A 19,793-nucleotide genomic window follows, 5' to 3' on the forward strand; every position below is an offset into this window, starting at 1 on the left:
GGGAGACTGAGACAGACCTACCTGCTAGTGTTGGAGGGTCTCCTGTGGAGGCAGGGGGTGGCTGGGGCTCACCGTAGGGATGAGGACACTGGCAGTGGAGGTTCTGGGGGGTGCTCCTTGGTGTGAGCCCTCCCAGAGTCTGTCATTGGCCCCACCAAAGAGCCCTGGTAGGCTCCAGTGTTGGGTTGCCTCAGGCCAAACAACCAACAGGGAGAGAACCCAGCCCCACTCATCAGCAGTCAAGCAGATTAAACTTTTACTGAGCTCTGCCCACCAGAGCAACAGTCAGATCTACCCACCACCAGTCCCTCCCATCAGGAAACATACACAAGCCCCTTAGATAGCCTCATCCATCAGAGGGCAGACAGCAGAAGCAGGAAGAACTACAATCCTGCAGCCTGTGGAACAAAAACCACATTCACAGAAAGATAGACATAGATGAAAAGGAAGAGGGCTATGTACCAGATAAAGGAACAAGATACAACCAAGAAAAACAATGAAATGAAGTGGAGATAGGCAACCTTCCAGAAAAAGAATTCAGAATAATGATACTGAAGATGATCCAGGACCTCGGAAAAAGAATGGAGGCAAAGACTGAGAAAATGCAAGAAATGTTGAACAAAGACGTAGAAGAATTAAAGAACAAACAGAGATGAACAATACGGTAACTGAAATGAAAACTACACTAGAAGGAATCAATAGCAGAATAACTGAGGCAGAAGAACAGATAAGTGACCGAGAAGACAAAATGGTGGAATTCACTGCTGCAGAACAGAATAAAGAAAAAAGAATGAAAAGAAATGAAGACAGCCTAAGAGACCTCTGGGACAACATTAAACGCAACAGCATTCACATTATAGGGGTCCCAGAAGGAGAAGAGAGAGAGAAAGGACCAGAGAAAATATATGAAGAGATTATAGTCGAAAACTTCCCTAACATGCGAAAGGAAATAGCCACCCAAGTCCAGGAAGCACAGAGTCCCATACAGGATAAACCCAAGGAGAAACACGCAGAGACACACAGTAATCGAATTGGCAAAAATTAAAGACAAAGAAAAATTATTGAAAGCAGCAAGGGAAAAACAACAAATAATATACAAGGGAACTCCCATAAAGTTAACAGCTGATTTCTCAGCAGAAGCTCTACAAGTCAGAGGGAGTGGCATGATATACTTAAAGTGATGAAAGGGAAGAATCTACAACCAAGATTACTCTACCTGGCAAAGATCTCATTCAGATTCGATGGAGAAATCAAAAGCTTCACAGACAAGCAAAAGCTAAGAGAATTCAGCACCACCCAACCAGCTCTCTAACAAATGCTAAAGGAAATTCTCTAAATGGGAAATACAAGAGAAGAAAAGGACCTACAAAAACAAACCCAAAACAATTAATAAAATGGTCATAGGAACATACATATCGATAATTCCCTTAAATGTGAATGGATTAAATGCTCCAACCAAAAGACACAGGCTTGATGAATGGATACAAACACAAGACCCATATATATGTTGTCTAGAAAAGACCCACTTCAGACCTAGGGACACATACAGACTGAAAGTGAGGGGATGGAAAAAGATACTCCATGCAAATGGAAATCAAAAGAAAGCTAGAGTAGCAATACACATATCAGATAAAATACATTTTAAAATAAAGAATGTTATAAGAGACAAGGAAGGACCCTACATAATGATCAAGGGATCAATCCAAGAAGAAGATATAACAGTTATAAGTATAAATGCACCCAACATAGGAGCACCTCAATACATAAGCAACTGATAACAGCTATAAAAGAGGACATCGACAGTAACACAATACTAGTGGGGGACTTTAACACCTCACTTACACCAATGGACAGATCATCCAAAATGAAAAAAAATATGGAAACAGAAGCTTTAAATGACAAAATAGACCAGATAGATTTAATTGATATTTATAGGACATTCCATCCAAAAACAGCAGATTACACTTTCTTCTCAAGTGCACACGGAACATTCTCCAGGAGAGATCACATCTTGGGTCACAAATCAAGGAAATTTTAGGAAAATTGAAATCATATCAAGCATCTTTTTCGACCACAATGCTATGAGATTAGAAATGAATTATAGGGAAAAAAACATAAAAAACAGAAACACATGGAGGCTAAACAATACCTTACTAAATAACCAAGAGATCACTGAAGAAATCAAAGAGGAAATCAAAAAATACCTAGAGACAAATGACAATGAAAACACGACAATCCAAAACCAATGGGATGCAGCAGAAGCAGTTCTAAGGGGGAAGATTATAGCTATACAAGCCTACCTCAAGAAACAAAAATCTGAAATAAACAATCTAACCTTACACCTAAAGGAACTAGAGAAAGAAGAACAAACAAAACCCAAAGTTAGCAGAGGGAAAGAAATCATAAAGATCAGAGCAGAAATAAATGAAATAGAAACAGAGAACAATAGCAAAGATCAGTAAAACTAAAAGCTGGTTCTTTGAGAAGATAAACAATATGATAAACCATTAGCTAGACTCATCAAGAAAAAGAGGGAGAGGACTCAAATCAATAAAATTAGAAATGAAAAAGAAGTTACAACAGACACCGCAGAAATACAAAGCATCCTAAGAGACTACTACAAGCAACTCTGTGCCAATAAAATGGACAACCTGGAAGAAATGGACAAATTCTTAGAAAGGTATAACCTTCCAAGACTGAACCAGGAAGAAATAGAAAATATGAACAGACCAATCAAAAGTAATGAAATTGAAACTGTGATTAAAAGTCTTCCAACAAACAAAAGTCCAGGACCAGATGGCTTCACAGGTGAATTCTATCAAACATTTAGAGAAGAGCTAACACCCATCCTTCTCAAACTCTTCCAAAAAGTTGTAGAGGAAGGAACACTCCCAAACTCATTCTATGAGGCCACCATCACCCTGATATCAAAACCAGACAAAGATACTGCAAACAAAGAAAATTACAGACCAATATCACTGATGAATACAGATGCAAAAATCCTCAACAAATTACTAGCAAACAGAATCCAACGACACATTAAAAGGATCATACACCATGATCAAGTGGGATTTATCCCAGGGATACAAGGATTCTTCAATATACACAAATCAATCAATGTGATATACCATATTAACAAATTGAAGAATAACCATATGATCATCTCAATAGATTCAGAAATAGCGTTTGACAAAATTCAACACCCATTTATGATAAAAACTCTCCAGGAAGTGGGCATAGAGGGAACCTACCTCAACATAATAAAGGCCATATACGACAAACCCACAGAAAACATCATTCTCAATGGTGAAAAACTGAAAGCTTTTCCTCTAAGATCAGGAAAAAGGCAAGGTTGTCCACTCTCACCACTATTATTCAACATAGTTTTGGAAGTCATAGCCACGGCAATCAGAGAAGAAAAAGAAATAAAATGAATACAAATGGAAAAGAAGTAAAACTGTCACTGCAGATGACATGATACTATACATAGAGAATCCTAAAAATGACACCAGAAAACTACTAGAGATAATCAATGAATTTGGTAAAGTTGCAGGATACAAAATTAATGCACAGAAATCTCTTGCATTCCTATACACTAAAGACGAAAATGTGAAAGAAAAATTAAGGTAATACTCCCATGTACCACTGCAACAAAAAGAATAAAATGCCTATGAATAAACCTACCCAGGGAGACAAAAGACCTGTATGTAGAAAACTATAAGACACTGATGAAAGACATTAAAGATGATACCAACAGATGGAGAGATATACCATGTTCTTGCAATGGAAGAATCAATATTTTGAAAATGACTATACTACCGAATGCAATCTACAGATTCAATGCAATTCCTATCAAATTACCAATGGCATTTTTTTACAGAAGTAGAACAAAAAATCTTAAAATTTCTATGGAGACACAAAAGACCCTGAATAGCCAAAGCAGTTCTGAGGGTAAAAAACGGAGCTGGAGGAATCAGACTCCCTGACTTCAGACTATACTACAAAGCTATAGTAATCAAGACAATACGGTACTGGCACAAAAACAGAAAGATAGATCAATGGAACAAGATAGAAAGCCCAGAGATAAACCCACACACCTATGGTCAACTAATCTATGACAAAGGAGGCAAGGATATACAATGGAGAAAAGACAGTCTCTTTAATAAGTGGTGCTGGGAAAACTGGACAGCTACATGTAAAAGAATGAAATTAGAACACTCCCTAACACCCAACATAAAAATAAACTCAAAATGGATTAAAGACCTAAATGTAAGACCAGACACTATAAAATTCTTAGAGGAAAACATAGGAAGAACACTCTTTGACATAAATCACAGCAAGATCTTTTTTGATTCACCTCCTAAAGTAATGGAAATAGAAACAAAAATAAACAAATGAGACCTAATGAAACTTCAAAGCTTTTGCACAGCAAAGGAAACCATAAACAAGATGAGAAGACAACCCTTAGAATGGGAGAAAATATTTGCAAACAAATTAATGGACAAAGGATTAATCTCCAAAATATATAAACAGCTCATGCAGCTCAATGTTAAAGAAACAAACAACCTAATCCAAAAATGGGCAGAAGACCTAAATAGACATTTCTCCAAAGAAGACATACTGATGGCCAAGAAGCACATGAAAAGCTGCTCAACATCACTAATTATTAGAGAAATGCCAAACAAAACTACAATGAGGTATTACCTCATACCAGTTAGAATGGGCATGATCAGAAAATCTATAAACAACAAATGCTGGAGAGGGTGTGGAGAAAAGGGAACCCTCTTGTGCTATTGGTGGGAATGTAAATTGATATAGGCACTATGGAGAACAGTATGGAGGTTCCTTAAAAAACAAAAATAGAATTACTATGTGATCCAGCAGTCCCACTACAGGGCATATACTCAGCGACAACCATAATTCAAAGACACATGCACCCCAATGTTCATTGCAGCAGTATTTACAATAGCCAGGCCATGGAAGCAACCTAAATGCCCATTGACAGACGAATGGATAAAGAAGATGTGGTAGGGCTTCCCTGGTGGCGCAGTGGTTGAGAATCTGCCTGCCGATGCAGGGGACATGGGTTCGTGCCTCGGTCTGGGAGGATCCCATGTGCCGCGGAGCGGCTGGGCCCGTGAGCCATGGCCGCTGAGCCGGTGCATCCGGAGCCTGCGCTCCGCAACAGGGAGAGGCCGCAACAGGGAGAGGCCACAACAGTGAGAGGCCCGCGTACGACAAAAAAAAGAAGATGTGGTACATATATACAATGGAATATTACTCAGCCATAAAAAGGAACGAAACTGGGTCATTTTTTGAGACGTGGATGGATCTAGAGACTGTCATACAGAGTGATGTAAGTCAGAAAGACAAAAATAAATATCGTATATTAATGCATGTATGTGGAACCTAGAAAAATGGTACCGATGAACCGGTTTGCAGGGCAGAAGTTGAGACACAGATGTAGAGAAAAAACATATGGACACCAAGGGAGGAAAGCTGTGGGGGCCTGGGGATGGTGTTATGATGAATTGGGCAATTGGGATTGACATGTTTACACTGATGTGTTTAAAATTGATGACTAATAAGAACCTACTGTGTAAAAAAGTAATAAATTAAAATTCAAAAATTAAAAAAAATAAAGCATCACCAGAAAAAAAAAAAGAATTGGAGAGAGACAGAATTTTTCAGATAAGCAGAAGGCAAGGGAGTTATCATTACTAAACCAGCCTTACAAGAAATGTTAACGGGACTTCTTTAAGCTGAAAAGAAAGGACAACAATTAGTAACAAGAAAAGATAAACCTCAATAGAAAAGTAAATATACAGAACATGTAGTGGATTAATCACTTATAAAGCTAGTATGAAGGTAAGAAGACAAACGTGGTAAAAATAACTACAATTACAATAATTCTTTAAGGACACACAAGATAAAAAGTTATAAAATGTGCCATCAAAATCATAAAACATGGGGAAGGGGTAAGAGTAAAAATGTTAAGCTTTAGAATGGTTTAAGTTTACAACAAACTTAAGTTTTTATCAATTTAAAATAGACTGTTAGGGATATACTATATAATATATAAGCCTCATAGTAACCACAGAGCAAAAATATAATCACACACACACGAAAAAGGAATATAAGCATACCACTTAAGAAAGTCATCAAACCACAAAGGAAGAAAACAGGAGCAGAAGAAAGGAACAGAGAGGACTACAAAACAGCCAGAAAGCATTAAGTACATACATACCAATATATCTTTTTTTTTTTTTTTTTTCTTTTGCGGTACGCGGACCTCTCACTGTCGCAGCCTCTCCCGTTGTGGAGCACAGGCTCCAGACGCGCAGGCTCAGTGGCCATGGCTCACGGGCCCAGCCGCTCCGCGGCACGTGGGATCTTCCCAGACCGGGGCACGAACCCGTGTCCCCTGCATCGGCAGGCGGACTCTCAACCACTGCGTCACCAGGGAAGCCCCCAATATATCTTTAAAGGTAAGTGGACTAAATTCTCAATTTAAAGGAAAGAGTAGCTGAATGGATAGAAAAAAACAAGACCCATGTATATGCTGTTTACAAGAGACTCCCTTCAAACGTAAGAACACACAAACTGAAAATGAAGGGATAAAAGATATATAAAAAGATATTTCATGCAAATGGAGCCCAAAAGAAACTGGGGGTAGCTATACTTATGACAGTCTTTGTTTAAAAGTCTAATTTTTCTGGTATAAGAGACAAGGGAACTGCATAATGATAAAGGGGTCAATCCACAAGAGGGTATAACATTTGTAAATATTTATGCTCCCAACATAGGAGCACCTAAATATATAAAGCCAAATATTAACAGACCTAATAGGAGAAATAGACAGCAATATAAAAATAGCAGGGGGCTTTAATACCTCACTTATATCAATGGATAGATCATCCAGACAGAGAATCAATAAAGAAACATCAATTTTAAACAATATGTTAGACCAGATGAATTTAACAGATATATATAGAACATTCCATCCAACAGCAACAGAACACACAAGTCTTCTCAAGCGCACATGGAACGCTTCCTTGGATAGATCATATGACAGGCCAAAAAACAAATCTTAATAAATTTAAGATAGAAATGATATCAAGAATCATTTCTGACCTCAATAGTATGAAACTAGAAATCAATTTCAAGAAGAAAACTAGAAAATTTGCAAATATGTGGAATTAAACAACATGCTACTGAACATTCAATGGGTCAAAAGAGAAATAAAATATTTTGAGACAAATGAAAATGGGAATATTACATACCCAAACTTCTGAGGTACAGCAAAAACAGTTCTAAGAGGGAAGTTCACAGTGATAAATGCCTGCCTCAAGAAACAAAAGTCTCAAAAAACCCAACTTTACACCTCTAGGAAATAGAAAAAGAAGAATAAATGAAGGTCAAAATTAGTAGAAGGGAGAACAGTAACAAATTTTAGAGCAGAAATAGAGACTAAAAAGCCAATAGAAAAGATCAATGAAACGAAGAGCTGGTTCTTTGAAAAGATAAACAAAATTGATAAGCCTTAGGTAGACTCACCAAGCAAAAGAGACAGAGGACTCAAATAAAATCAGAAATGAAAGAGGAGCTATAACAACTGATACCACAGAAATACAAGTATCATAGAGACTACTATGAACAATTATATGCCAACAAATTAGACAACCTAGGAGACATGGATAAATTCCTAGAAACATACAACCTACCCAGACTGAATCACGATGAAATAGAAAATCTGAACAGACTAACACAAGTAAGGAGACTGAGTCAGTAATCAAAAGCCACCCAATAAGCAAAAGTCCAGGACCAGACAGCTTCACTTGTGAATTCTACCAAGAAGTCAAAGAAGAATTAATATCAATTCTTCCCAAACTCCTCCAAAAAATACAAGAGGAGGGAACTCTTCCAAACTGATTTTATGAGGCCAGCATTACCCTGAAAATAAAAACCAGACAAGGGTGATGCAAAAAAGAAAATTACAGGCCAATATCCCTGATGAACATAGATGCAAAAATCCTCAATAAAATATTAGCAGACCAAATTCAACAATACACTAAAAGGATCAAAGACCATGATAAAATGAGATTTGGTCCAGGAATGCAATGACAGTTCAGTATCCACAAAGCAATCAACATGTGATATACCACATTAACAAAATGAAGGATAAAAATCATTTGATCATCTCAATAGGTGGAGAAAAGGCATTTAACAAAATTCAACACTTGTTTATGATAAAAACTCTCAACAAAGTGCATGTAGACAGAATGTACCTTAACATAATAAAGGTCATATATGACAAGTCCACAACTAACATCATACTCAAAAGTGGAAAGCTGAAAGCTTTTCCCCTAAGATCAGGAACAAGACAAGGATACCCACTCTTGCCACTTTTATTCAACATAGTATTGTCTTTGCAAGAGCAAATAGGAAAGGAAAAAAAGGCATCCAGATTGGAAGGGAAGAAGTAAAACTGTCATTATTTGCAGATGACACGATACTATTTATAGAAAATCCTAAAGACGCCACCAAAAAAACTGTTAGAACTAATAAACAAATTCAGTACAGTTGCAGAATACAACATCAACATACAAAAATCAATTGCATTTCTATACATTAATAACAAATTCTCAGAAGGGGAAATTAAGAAAACAATCCCATTTAAAATTACACCGAAAAGAATAAAATACCCAGGAATAAAGTTAATGAAGGAGATGAAAGACCTATACACTGAAGACGTTAACGAAAGAAATTGAGGATTACGAAAAGAAATGGAAAGATATTCCATGCTCATAGATTGAAAGAATCAATATTGTTACAAAGTCCATACTACTCAGAGCAATCTACCGATTCACTACAATCTCTATCAAAATTTCAATGGCATTTTTCACAGAAACAGAATAAACAATCCTAAAAATTGTATGGAATCACAAAAGACCCCAAATAGTCAAAACAATCTTTAGAAAGAAAACACTGGAGGCATCACTGACTTCAAACTATACTAGTGATACAAAATTATAGTAATCACAGTATAGTTTTGCATAAAAACAGACACACACATATATTTAATAGGATAGCCCAGAAATAAACCCATGCATATACGGTCAATTAATTTACAACAAAGGAGCCAAGAATATACAGTGGGGAAAGGACAGTCTCCTCAATAAATGTTTGGAGAACTTGACAGTCACATGCAAGAGAATGAAACTGAACCACTACCTTATACCATACACAAAAATTAACTCAAAATGGATTAAAGACTTGACAGAAGACCTGAAACCAGAAAACTGCTAGAAGAAAACATAGGTGGTAAGCTCCTTGACATTGATTTTAGGGATGATTATTTTTAAAGCAAAAGTGAAGAAGTGGAACTGTATCAAACTAAAAATCTTTTGCACAGCAAAGAAAACCTTCAATAAAATGAGAAGGCAACTTATTGAATGGGAGAAAATATTTGCAAATCATATATCTGATAAAGGTTTAATATCTAAAACATATAAAGAACTCATATAACTCAATAGAAAAAAAAATACAATTTAGAAAGGGGCAGAGGATCTGAATAGACATCTTTTTGAAGAAGACATGGAAATCGCCAACAGGTACATGAAAAAAAATAAGGCACTCAACATCACTAATCATGAGGGAAATGCATATCAAAACCACAGTGAGATATCACCTCACACCTGTTAGGATGGCTATTATCAGAAAGCCAAGAAATGTGTTGGTGAGGATGTGGAGAAAAGGGAACCCCTGTGAACTGTTGGTGGGAATGTAAATAGATGAAGCCACTTTGGAAAACAGTATGGGAGGGCCTCAAAAAATTAAAAATTAAAAATGAACCAGCAATTCCACTTCTGGGTATTTACCTGAAGAAAATAAAAACACTAATTTGAAAAGATATGTGCATCCCCATGTTCATTACAGCATTAGCCAAGGTATGCAGCCAACCTAAGTGTCCATCAGTGGATAAAGTGATAAAGAAAATGTGATATGTGTGTGTATACATATATACACACACACACGTATGTAAGTGACATGTGTGTATATACATACATGGGAATATTAATCAGCAATAAGAAATAAACCTTGCCGTTTGTGGCAACAGTAATGGACCTGAGGACATCATGCTAAGTAAAATATGCCAGAGAAAGACAGATACCATATGGTCTCATTTATATGTGGAATCTAAACAAAACCAAAAAAATAGATACAGAGAACAGATTGGTGGTTGTCATAGTCAGGGGGTGGGTAAAATAGTGAAGGGGATCAAAAGGTACAAGCTTCAAGTTATAAAATAAGTCACGGGGATGTAATATACAGCACGATGACTAGGGTTAATAATACAGTATTGCATATTTGGAAGTTAAATAGATCTTAAAAGTTCTCATCAGAAGAAAAAATGGTTTTAGTAACTGTATAGTGAAGGATATTAATTAGACTTATTGTGGTGATCATTTTGAAATATATACAAATATCAAATCATTATGTTGTACTCCTAAAACTAATATAATGTTATGTGAATTATAAAAGTAATTCAATTAAAAATTCAGCATCCAATAGAGGAATCAGGCTCCCTGACTTCAGACTATACTACAAAGCTACAGTAATCAAAACAGTATGGTACTGGCAGAAAAGCAAATATAGATCAATGGAAGAGGATAGAAAGCCCAGAAATAAACCCACACACCTATGGTCAATTAATCTATGACAAAGGGGGCAAGACTATACAATGGAGAAGAGACAGTCTCTTCAATAAGTTGTGCTGGGAAAACTGGACAGCTACATGTCAAAGAATGAAATTAGAACACTCTCTAACACCACAAACACAAAATAAACTCAAAATGGATTAAAGACATAAATGTAAAACTGGATACTATAAAACTGCTAGAGGAAAACATAGGCAGAACACTCTGACATAAATCACAGCAATATCTTTTTGGATACACCACCTAGAGTAATGGAAATAAAAACAAAATCAAATGGGACCTAGTTAAACTTAAAAGCATTTGCATAGCAAAGGAAACCACAAACAAAATGAAAAGGAAACCTACAGAATAGGAGAAAATATTTGCAAGTGATGCAACTGACAAGGGATTAATCTCCAAAATATACAAACAGCTCATACAGCTCAATATCAAAAAAAAAACCCAATCAAAAAATGGACAGAAGATCTAAATAGATATTTCTCCAAAGAAGATATACAGATGGCCAAAAGGCACATGAAAGGATGCTCAACATCACTAATTATTAGAGAAATGCAAATCAAAACTACAATGACATATCACCTCACACTGGTCAGAAAGACCATCATCAAAAAGTCTACAGATAATAAATACTGGAGAGAGTGGAGAAAGAAGAATCCTCCTACAACTATCAGTAGGAATGTAAATTGATGCAGCCACTATGGAGAACAGTATGGAGGTTCCGTAAAAAACTAAAAATACAGCTACCATATGATCCTGCAATCCCACTCCTGGCCATATATCCGGAGAAAACCATAGCTGGAAAAGATACATGCACCCAGTGTTCATTGCAGCACTATTTACAATAGCCAAGACCTGGAAGCAACCTAAATGTCTATTGACAGAGGAGTGGATGAAGAAGATGTGGTATATTTATCAATGGAATACTACTTAGCCATAAAAAGGAAATAATGCCATTTGTAGCAACATGGAGGGACCCAGAGGTTGTCATACTGAGTGAAGTAAGCCAGACAGAGAACAACAAATATCATATAATATTGCTTATATGTGGAATCTAAAAAAAATTATACAAATCCACTTATACACAAATAGACCCACAGACATAGAAAAGAAACTTATGGTTACCAAAGGGGAAGGGGGGGCAGGGGTAAATTAGGAGTTTGAGATTAACATAAACACATACTATATATAAAATAGATAACCAACAAGGACGTACTGTATAGCACAGGGAGCTATACTCAATATTTTGTAATAAACTATAAAGGAAAATAATCTAAAAAATATGTATAACTGAATCACTTTGCTGTACACCTGAAACTAAATCAACTATACTTCCATCAAAAAAAATTTAGCATCCAAATCTCTATTCCAGACTTACTAGATGAGAATTTGCATTTTTAACAAGATCCATAGGTGATTCACATTAAAGCTTGAGACAAACTTGCCTAGAGGGTTCTAGAAGAAAGAAGAAGGAGGTGAAGAGTGTTAGAGAGGAAAGAAGGGGGAAAGACCTATTTTTCTGTCTTTTAGGAAAAATAATCACTCAGCATGATTGGTGTGCATGTATATGCCCTTGAGTGACCTCAGTGATACAATGCAGAAACATCTCCCATGTGTAGCCAGATCTGTTCCCAACTGTAATTTCACAAACTGCCAATAAGCCTTGAGGGCCTAGAAGCAGAGCTGCCTTGGGCAGAATGAGAGCTATCAGAAGTGGGCTTTTCCAGGTAAGAGAAAGATGATATCCCCCAGGTGTGGGAGCAAGGGGGAGCTCATGCCTCTTTGACTAAGAAGCACATGTATTAGGTCACTGGAAATAAGGGGGGGTTGGTAGAGGCCCCAAAAAGGAGCCTCCGGCTGAGCATATTGATTTGCCAGTGTTGAGCATTATTCCCAGGCTCACCTGGGACACAAATGGCTTATAAGTTGCAAATGAATTCTGTGGCCACATTTTCCCCCAAATAACATTTCATCTTCATTAGAGATGACCATAGTGTATTAACTTAATAGGATGTTCCAAGTGATTGTTTTCCAAAGAACACACATCAGGGTTGGCATGAGAGAACGTGAATGCAGTAATGTGTAGATACCAGTTCCAATAAGTTCAAGTTGCTAACTGCCCCCAAGCATTCAGTCACACTATTTCACAGAGTTACACAAAGAATTTGGAGCTGTGTGGTTGCTTTGGCATGTCCTCGCAGGCCAAGCTTAATGGTATGTTTCAGATACTGACCATTCAGAAATTATGCCTGACCAATCAGAACAGTTATCCTACCAATTAGCACGGGCCTCTGACAAACCACAACAGTTGTTCCCACATAGTTGGTAGGTACCAGCTGATTATCAGTCCTGGCAGGCAGCTCTTAGATGCTCAGTAGGTCTCCAGTAAGTTTTGAACCCAGACTTTAGGAAAAACAGAGTATATACAATTGTATCATTTCCCTCAAGCACCACACCAGATTTTTTTTTTTTTTTTGGTGCCAACAACATTCTAAAACAGAGAAGGAGTCAAATGATGAATAGATCAACTATGCTTTGTCTAAATAGAGGCCCTATCTACCTGCACTGAGCAAAACCTAGGCCTCTAATTACAAATGGGAGTTCGTGACTTGTGCTTAGTCCCACCTAGCCCAGAAACAATGACTGGCCCAGAAATGATGACAGCACCACACACTGCACCCTTGACTGCTTCTGTTATGGCCTGGTGTGTGTCACTGCTCAGGTTTGCTCTTCCTAATGAAGAACCTTCAGTTTGTGTTGGTCTTTCTTTTCAGTTTTAACTAAAACATAAAATTTCCTCTCCAAATGGAGAGTCACTGTGGTTCCTTCCTCCATCCAGCTGAGCCCCCATTTCTTCTCTCTCTTGAGCTAACCTGGGACTTTTTTGGTTAACCTCCAACAGGGAATTGAGAAAGGAGTTGCTGGTAGCAGCTAGGCTTCAAATCTTCTTGGCCTGGAACAATGGTTCTCTACCCTGACTGCACATTAGGATCACTTGGGTGGCTTCTAAAACATGCCCATGTTTAGATCCCTCTCCTGAGCAATTGACTTAGAGTAACTGGAGAAATTCTTTAAAAGACCAATGTCTAGCAAAGACACCACCAAAAAAGAAAATTACAGGCCAATATCTTTGATGAATATAGATGCAAAAATTCTCAACAAAATATTAGCAAACTGAATCCAGCAACACATAAAAAATATCGTAACACCATGACCAAGTGGGATTCATCCCAAGTTCACAAGGATGGTTCAGCATATGAAATCAATCAATGTGATAACACCACATAAACAAAAGACAACACATGATCATCTCAATAGATGCAGAAAAAGCATTTGACAAAATTAAACATCCATTCATGATAAAAAAAAAAAAAATCTTACCAAAGTGGATATAGAGGGAACGTATCTCCAGATAATAAAAGCTATTTATGACAAACCCACAGACAATATAATACTCAATGGTGAAAAGCTGAAAGCCTTCCTGCTAAAATCTGGAACAAGACAAGGATGCCCACTCTCACTTCTTCTATTTAACATAGAATTGGAAGTCCTAGCCACAGCAATCAGACAAGAAAAAGAAATAAAAGGTATCCAAATTGGGGGGACTTCCTTGGCAGTCCAGTGGTTAAGACTTCACCTTCCAATGCAGTGGGTGCAGGTTTGATCCCTGGTCAGGAAGCTAAGATGCCACGTGCCTCGTGGCCAAAGAACCGAAACATAAAAGCAATATTGTAACAAAATTCAATAAAGACTTTAAAAATGCTCCACATCAAAAAAATCTTAAAAATAAAAAGGTATCCAAATTGGAAGGGAAGAGCTAAAACTGTCATTATATGCAGATGATATGATACTATATATAGAAAACCCTAAAGACTCCACACAAAAACTACTAGAACTGATACATTCAGCAAGGTAGCAGGATACAAGATTAACATACAGAAATGTGTTGCATTTCTTTACACCAACAACAAAATATCAATGTAAAAGAAACAAAACCTTTTAAAATCGCAACCCCCAAAAGAAAATACTTAGGAATAAACCTCACCAAGGTGGTGAAAGACTTATTCGCTGAGACCTATAAAACATTAATAAAGGAAATTAAAGAAGACTCAAAGAAATGGAAAGATATCCCATGCTCTTGTATTGGAAGAATTAATATTGTTAAAGTGTCCATACTACCCAAAGCCATCTACAGATTTAATGAGATCCATATCAAATTACTCATGACATGTTTCACAGAACTGGAACAAATAATCCTAAAAATTTACATGGTATATGGTACCGTGTACCATAGACCTAGAATTGCCAAGGCAATTCTGAAGATAAAGAACAAAGCAGGAGGCAAAACCCTCCCAGACTTCAGACAATACCACAAAGCTACAGTAATCAAAACAGCATGGTATTGGCACAAAAACAGACATATGGATCAATGGAACAGAATAGAGAGCCCAGAAATAAGCCCACACACCTAAGGTCAATTAATCTTCGACAAAGGAGGCAAGAATATAGAATGGGAAAAAGACAGTCTCTTTCAGCAAGTGGTGCTGGGAAAGTTGGACAGCTGCATGTAAATGGATGGAGTTAAAACACACCCTCTCACCATACACAAAGGCAAACTCAAAATGGCTTAAAGACTTAAAACATAAGACAGGATACCATAAAACTCCTTGAAGAGAACATAGGCAAAACATTCTCTGACATAAATTGTACAAATGTTTTCTTAGTTCCGTCTCCCAAGGCAATAGAAAAAATACAAAAATAAACAAATGGGACCTAATCAAACTCACAAGCTTTTGCACAGCAAAATAAACCATAAACAAGATGAAAAAAACCTACAGAATGGGAGAAAATATTCACAAACACTGAGACCAACAAGGGCTTAATTTCCAAAATATACAAACAGCTCATACAACTCAACAACAAAAAACAAACAACTCAATCCAAAAAATGGGCAGAAGACCTAAATAGACCACTCTCCAAAGAAGAAATATGGATGGCCAATAGGCACATGAAAAGATGCTCAACTTCGCTAAATTAATAATAGAGAAATGCAAATAAAAACTGCAGTGAGGTACCACCTCACACCAGTTAGAATGGCCATCATTATAAAGTCTACAAGTAACAAATGCTGGAGAGGGTGTGGAGAAAAGGAAACCCTCTTACACTGTTGGTGGGAATGTAAATTGCTACAGCCACTATGGAGAACAGTCTGGAGTTTCCTAAAAAACTAAAGATAGAGCTACAATATGATCTAGCAATCCCAGTCCTGGGCATATATCCAGAGAAAAGCATACACGCACCCCAATGTTCACTGCAGCACTATTTACAACAGCCAGGACACAGATGTAACCTAGATGTCCATCAATGGATGAATGGTTAAAGTAGATATGGTACATATATACAATGGAATATTACTCAGCGATAAAAAAGAAGGAAATAATGCCATTTGCAGCAACATGGATGGACCTAGAGATTGTCATACTGAGTGAAGTAAGAAAGAGAAAGACAAATATCATATGGTATCGCTTGTTTGTGGAATCTAAAAGAATGGTATAAATGAACTTGTATGCAGAACAGAAATGGAGTCACAGATGGGGAGAACAAACTTGTGGTTACCAGGAGGGGTAGGGATAGATTGGGAGATTGGGATTGACATATAGATGCTACTATATATAAAATAGATAACTAATGAGAACCTACTGTATAGCATAGGGAACTCTACTCAATACTATGTAATGAGCTATATGGGAAAAGGATCTAAAAAGAATGGATATATGTATATGTGTAGCTGATTCACTTTGCTGTATAGCAGAAACTGACAAAACATTGTAAATCAACTATACTCCAATAAAAATTAATTTAAAAAAACCCCAAAAGACACATGCACCCCAATGTTCACTGCAGCACTATTCACAATAGCCAAGACATGGAAACAACCCTAATGTCCATTGACAGATGAATGGATAAAGAAAATGTGGTGCATATATACAATGGAATACTACTGAGCCATAAAAAAGAACGAAATAATGCCATTTGCAGCAACATGGATGCAGCTAGAGATTATCATACTAAGTGAAGTAAGTCAGAAGGAGACGAATATCATATGATATTGCTTATATGTGGAATCTAAAAAAATGATAGAAATGAACTTATTTACAAAACAGAAACAGACTTGCAGACTTGAAAAACAAACTTATGGCTACCAAAGGGTAAAGAAGGGGGAGGGATAAATTTGGAATTAACAGACTACTATATAGATGAAAGATAAATGACAGGGACCTACTGTATAGCACAGGGAACTCAACTCAATATCTTATAGTAACCTACAGTAGAAAAGAATCTGAAACAGAATAGATACATATGCATAACTGAATCACTTTGCTGTACACCTGAAACATTGTAAATCAACTCTACTTTAATAAAAAATAAAAATTAAAAAAAAAAGCCAAAAAAATGCCCTCTCACCTGGCCCCAGCTGGAGAAGGCCCACTCCACACACAGCTGTTGGTTACAGGCCTGGGTGTCGACTGGCCGTTTGGCAAGCTGTGTGCACATGTCATTGGACACAGGAGTGGAGATCCCAGAGGCTTTCAGCTTCTGGCAGGTCACCCGGCGGGTCTGGACACCTCCCCCACAGCTCCGGGTACAGGCGGACCAGGAGGTCACCATCCACCTGGAAAGAGGAAGAAGAGTCAGGGCAACGGGTCAAGCCTTGAGGAGAGGGACGATGCCATACACTCGCAGAAAAGCAGCCCCGTGCATCTTCCTCTTCTCATCACACAGCAGCTAATTGCAGGGCCATGTCTCTTTTCACAGTATATGCTTGGGGTGGTAGGCTGAAAATCCCCACACCTCCCCACCGAGATATCTATATCAAGTCCCTGGAACTTGTGAATGCTACCTTATTTGGACAAAGGGTGTTTACAGATATAATTAAAGATTTTGAGATGAGATTGTCCTGCATTATCTGGGTGGGCATTAAATACCATCACATACCCTTATAACAGAAAGGCAAAGGGAGATTGGACATAGAAAAGGAGGAGACAGTGTGACCACAGAGGCAGAGGTTGGAATGAAGTGGCCACAAGCCAAGGGACACCGGGAGCCACCAGAAGCTGCAAGGGCGGAGGAACTGATTCTCTCCCAGAGCTTTTGGAGGGGGTACAGTCCTGCTGACACCTTGATTTTGGACTTCTGGCCTCCACAACTGTAGGAGAATAGATTTCTCTTGTTTTAAGTAACGATGTTTGTGGTAATTTGCTGTGGCAGCCACAGGAAACAAATACTCTTTGGAAATTGACTAAAAAGGTGCAACGTGAGTTTTCTGAAGATCAGTTGCCTTTTCTTAACATTGGTCCCAAAAGCCGTGAGCTTGCAGACGACACATTCTGGGAAGACAGTCCTTTAGCTGGTTACGCTGCATTGCAGTTCTGGTACTTCCTAATGGCATCCCAGTGTGGGGCAGAGAAGGGACAGTTTCGCAGGGAAGTCAGATCCAAACCTGGGTCACCTCCTGACCCTGGAGGCAGTCTGGGTCTCAGTTAAGCCAAATTGTGTCTGCTTGTACTCACTGTTTTTTTCTACCTTGACTTAACCCACATCTCGTTTGATTGTGTTTAATCCCTCAGAAACCTACGAAGTTCCTTCCAGCTTTCTGGAGCAATTCCCACGCCCATGAGTCACAGTCCATAGGTCTTACACCTCTTAGAGGGCTGTATACGTGGTGACAGTAGTTGTTCTCAGGATGTTATCTTCTAACTGCAATTCGGGCGCTCAGAAGTGAGACTGACCAGGACTGGGACAAATGGCTTTCCTCATAAAGCTAAGCTGTAAGCTGGGAAGCACTCTGAAATCCTTGGTCTGTATACAAATGTGGAAGGGTTCTCTTTGGATGTTGGTACCCTGGGCTAATTCTCAAAGAAGAGGGGAAGGGGGTGCAGTTTGGGGAAAAGAATGAGAAAAAATTTTGGTGCTTTCCAGCCATTTAATTCCATCTAGAGAAAACATTTTGTTTTACTGCCTGAGAAAAAAATTTATCTAAATGAAGTGGCTGAAACAGTTACCTGGGTCAAAGCGGGACTTCGCAGTGTTTTTCAGAAAGACTACAAGGGCCACACTTGTTTGTGTGCAGAGAAGGGGGCTGACGTGCCCAGGAAGCCTGGTGGGGAAACCAAGCAAAGGTGAGCCTGTGGCCACTTCCTAGTCCAGCAGCGCCACATCTGGCTTTCAGGAGAGGTAAGTAGCAGGGACAGGGAGCAAATTCCTCCTGATCTGGATCTGTGACTTATTTAATTTGGTGGAACTCCTCTGCTCCATTAGCCCTGGAGAGAGATGACTGCATGCAGATTTCCATCCCGCAGGAGCAGAGCAGCTTAGGAAACAGGCAGACGGTGTTTTAAAGCCCCTGGGGGCACTGAAACCCAAGCAGACCCAGCCATTGTTTCTCTGCAGAAGTAAATAAGGCTGATTGACTCTGACCATCACCACAGCAAATCAAAAAGTCCCTGGCATGTCCAAGACCTCTTCTTCATTTCACACAGCTTGGCAAGGGCAGTCTTCCAGCCTCTCATATCCCTGGTGAATGTCAGGCCTGCCTTTCAATCAACTTTTATTTCCAAATATCCATTTCAGCAATTTTTCAGGAGTTGGGGTGGGGGCTTTGAGAAAGGAGAGGTACGGGCTATGTTACAGTTCAGGAAGGGTATAAAAGGACATTAATCATTCCCGTGGAAACCTTCCCGTCAGCAAGTCAAACTGCTGATATTAACGAGTGTGTTTCATATTTCATGGAGGCTCTCCTGGTTTCAGCTGCTTCTTATGACTCAGCTGGCAAAACACAAAGCAGTTGCCTAACTAGTGGATGAACGTCCACAGATAGATAGTGAAGGGGCATTTCAGGACCCAGCCAAGTCTCCCCGGGCTCTGGGCGCCATGCTGGTGCCAACTCCAAGCCCATCCATTATCCCTTCAGCTGCTGCCTGTCACTGGGTGGCAGGGGAAGGGTACTGCTCGGTGGGACTCACAGCTGCTCAAAGCTCAAGGCAGATGGAAGAGGCAGAGACTGTGGGTGTCATT

General features: G+C 38.5%; 1 protein-coding gene across 4 annotated transcripts in view; it reads right to left on the bottom strand.

The window, feature by feature from the left end:
• Nucleotides 1-19,793, bottom strand: part of ADAMTSL1 (ADAMTS like 1) — a 1,019,582-nt gene that overhangs the window by 22,275 nt on the left and 977,514 nt on the right. For all 4 annotated transcript variants that reach the window (XM_067041438.1, XM_067041439.1, XM_059072941.2 and 1 more), the window contains one exon: nucleotides 17,184-17,391. In XM_067041438.1, the coding sequence (XP_066897539.1) occupies nucleotides 17,184-17,391 (208 nt within the window). The remainder of the gene's footprint in view (nucleotides 1-17,183; nucleotides 17,392-19,793) is intronic.

This window comes from Kogia breviceps, chromosome 8 (genome assembly GCF_026419965.1).
Source record: "Kogia breviceps isolate mKogBre1 chromosome 8, mKogBre1 haplotype 1, whole genome shotgun sequence".
NCBI classification, from domain to species: domain Eukaryota; kingdom Metazoa; phylum Chordata; class Mammalia; order Artiodactyla; family Physeteridae; genus Kogia; species Kogia breviceps.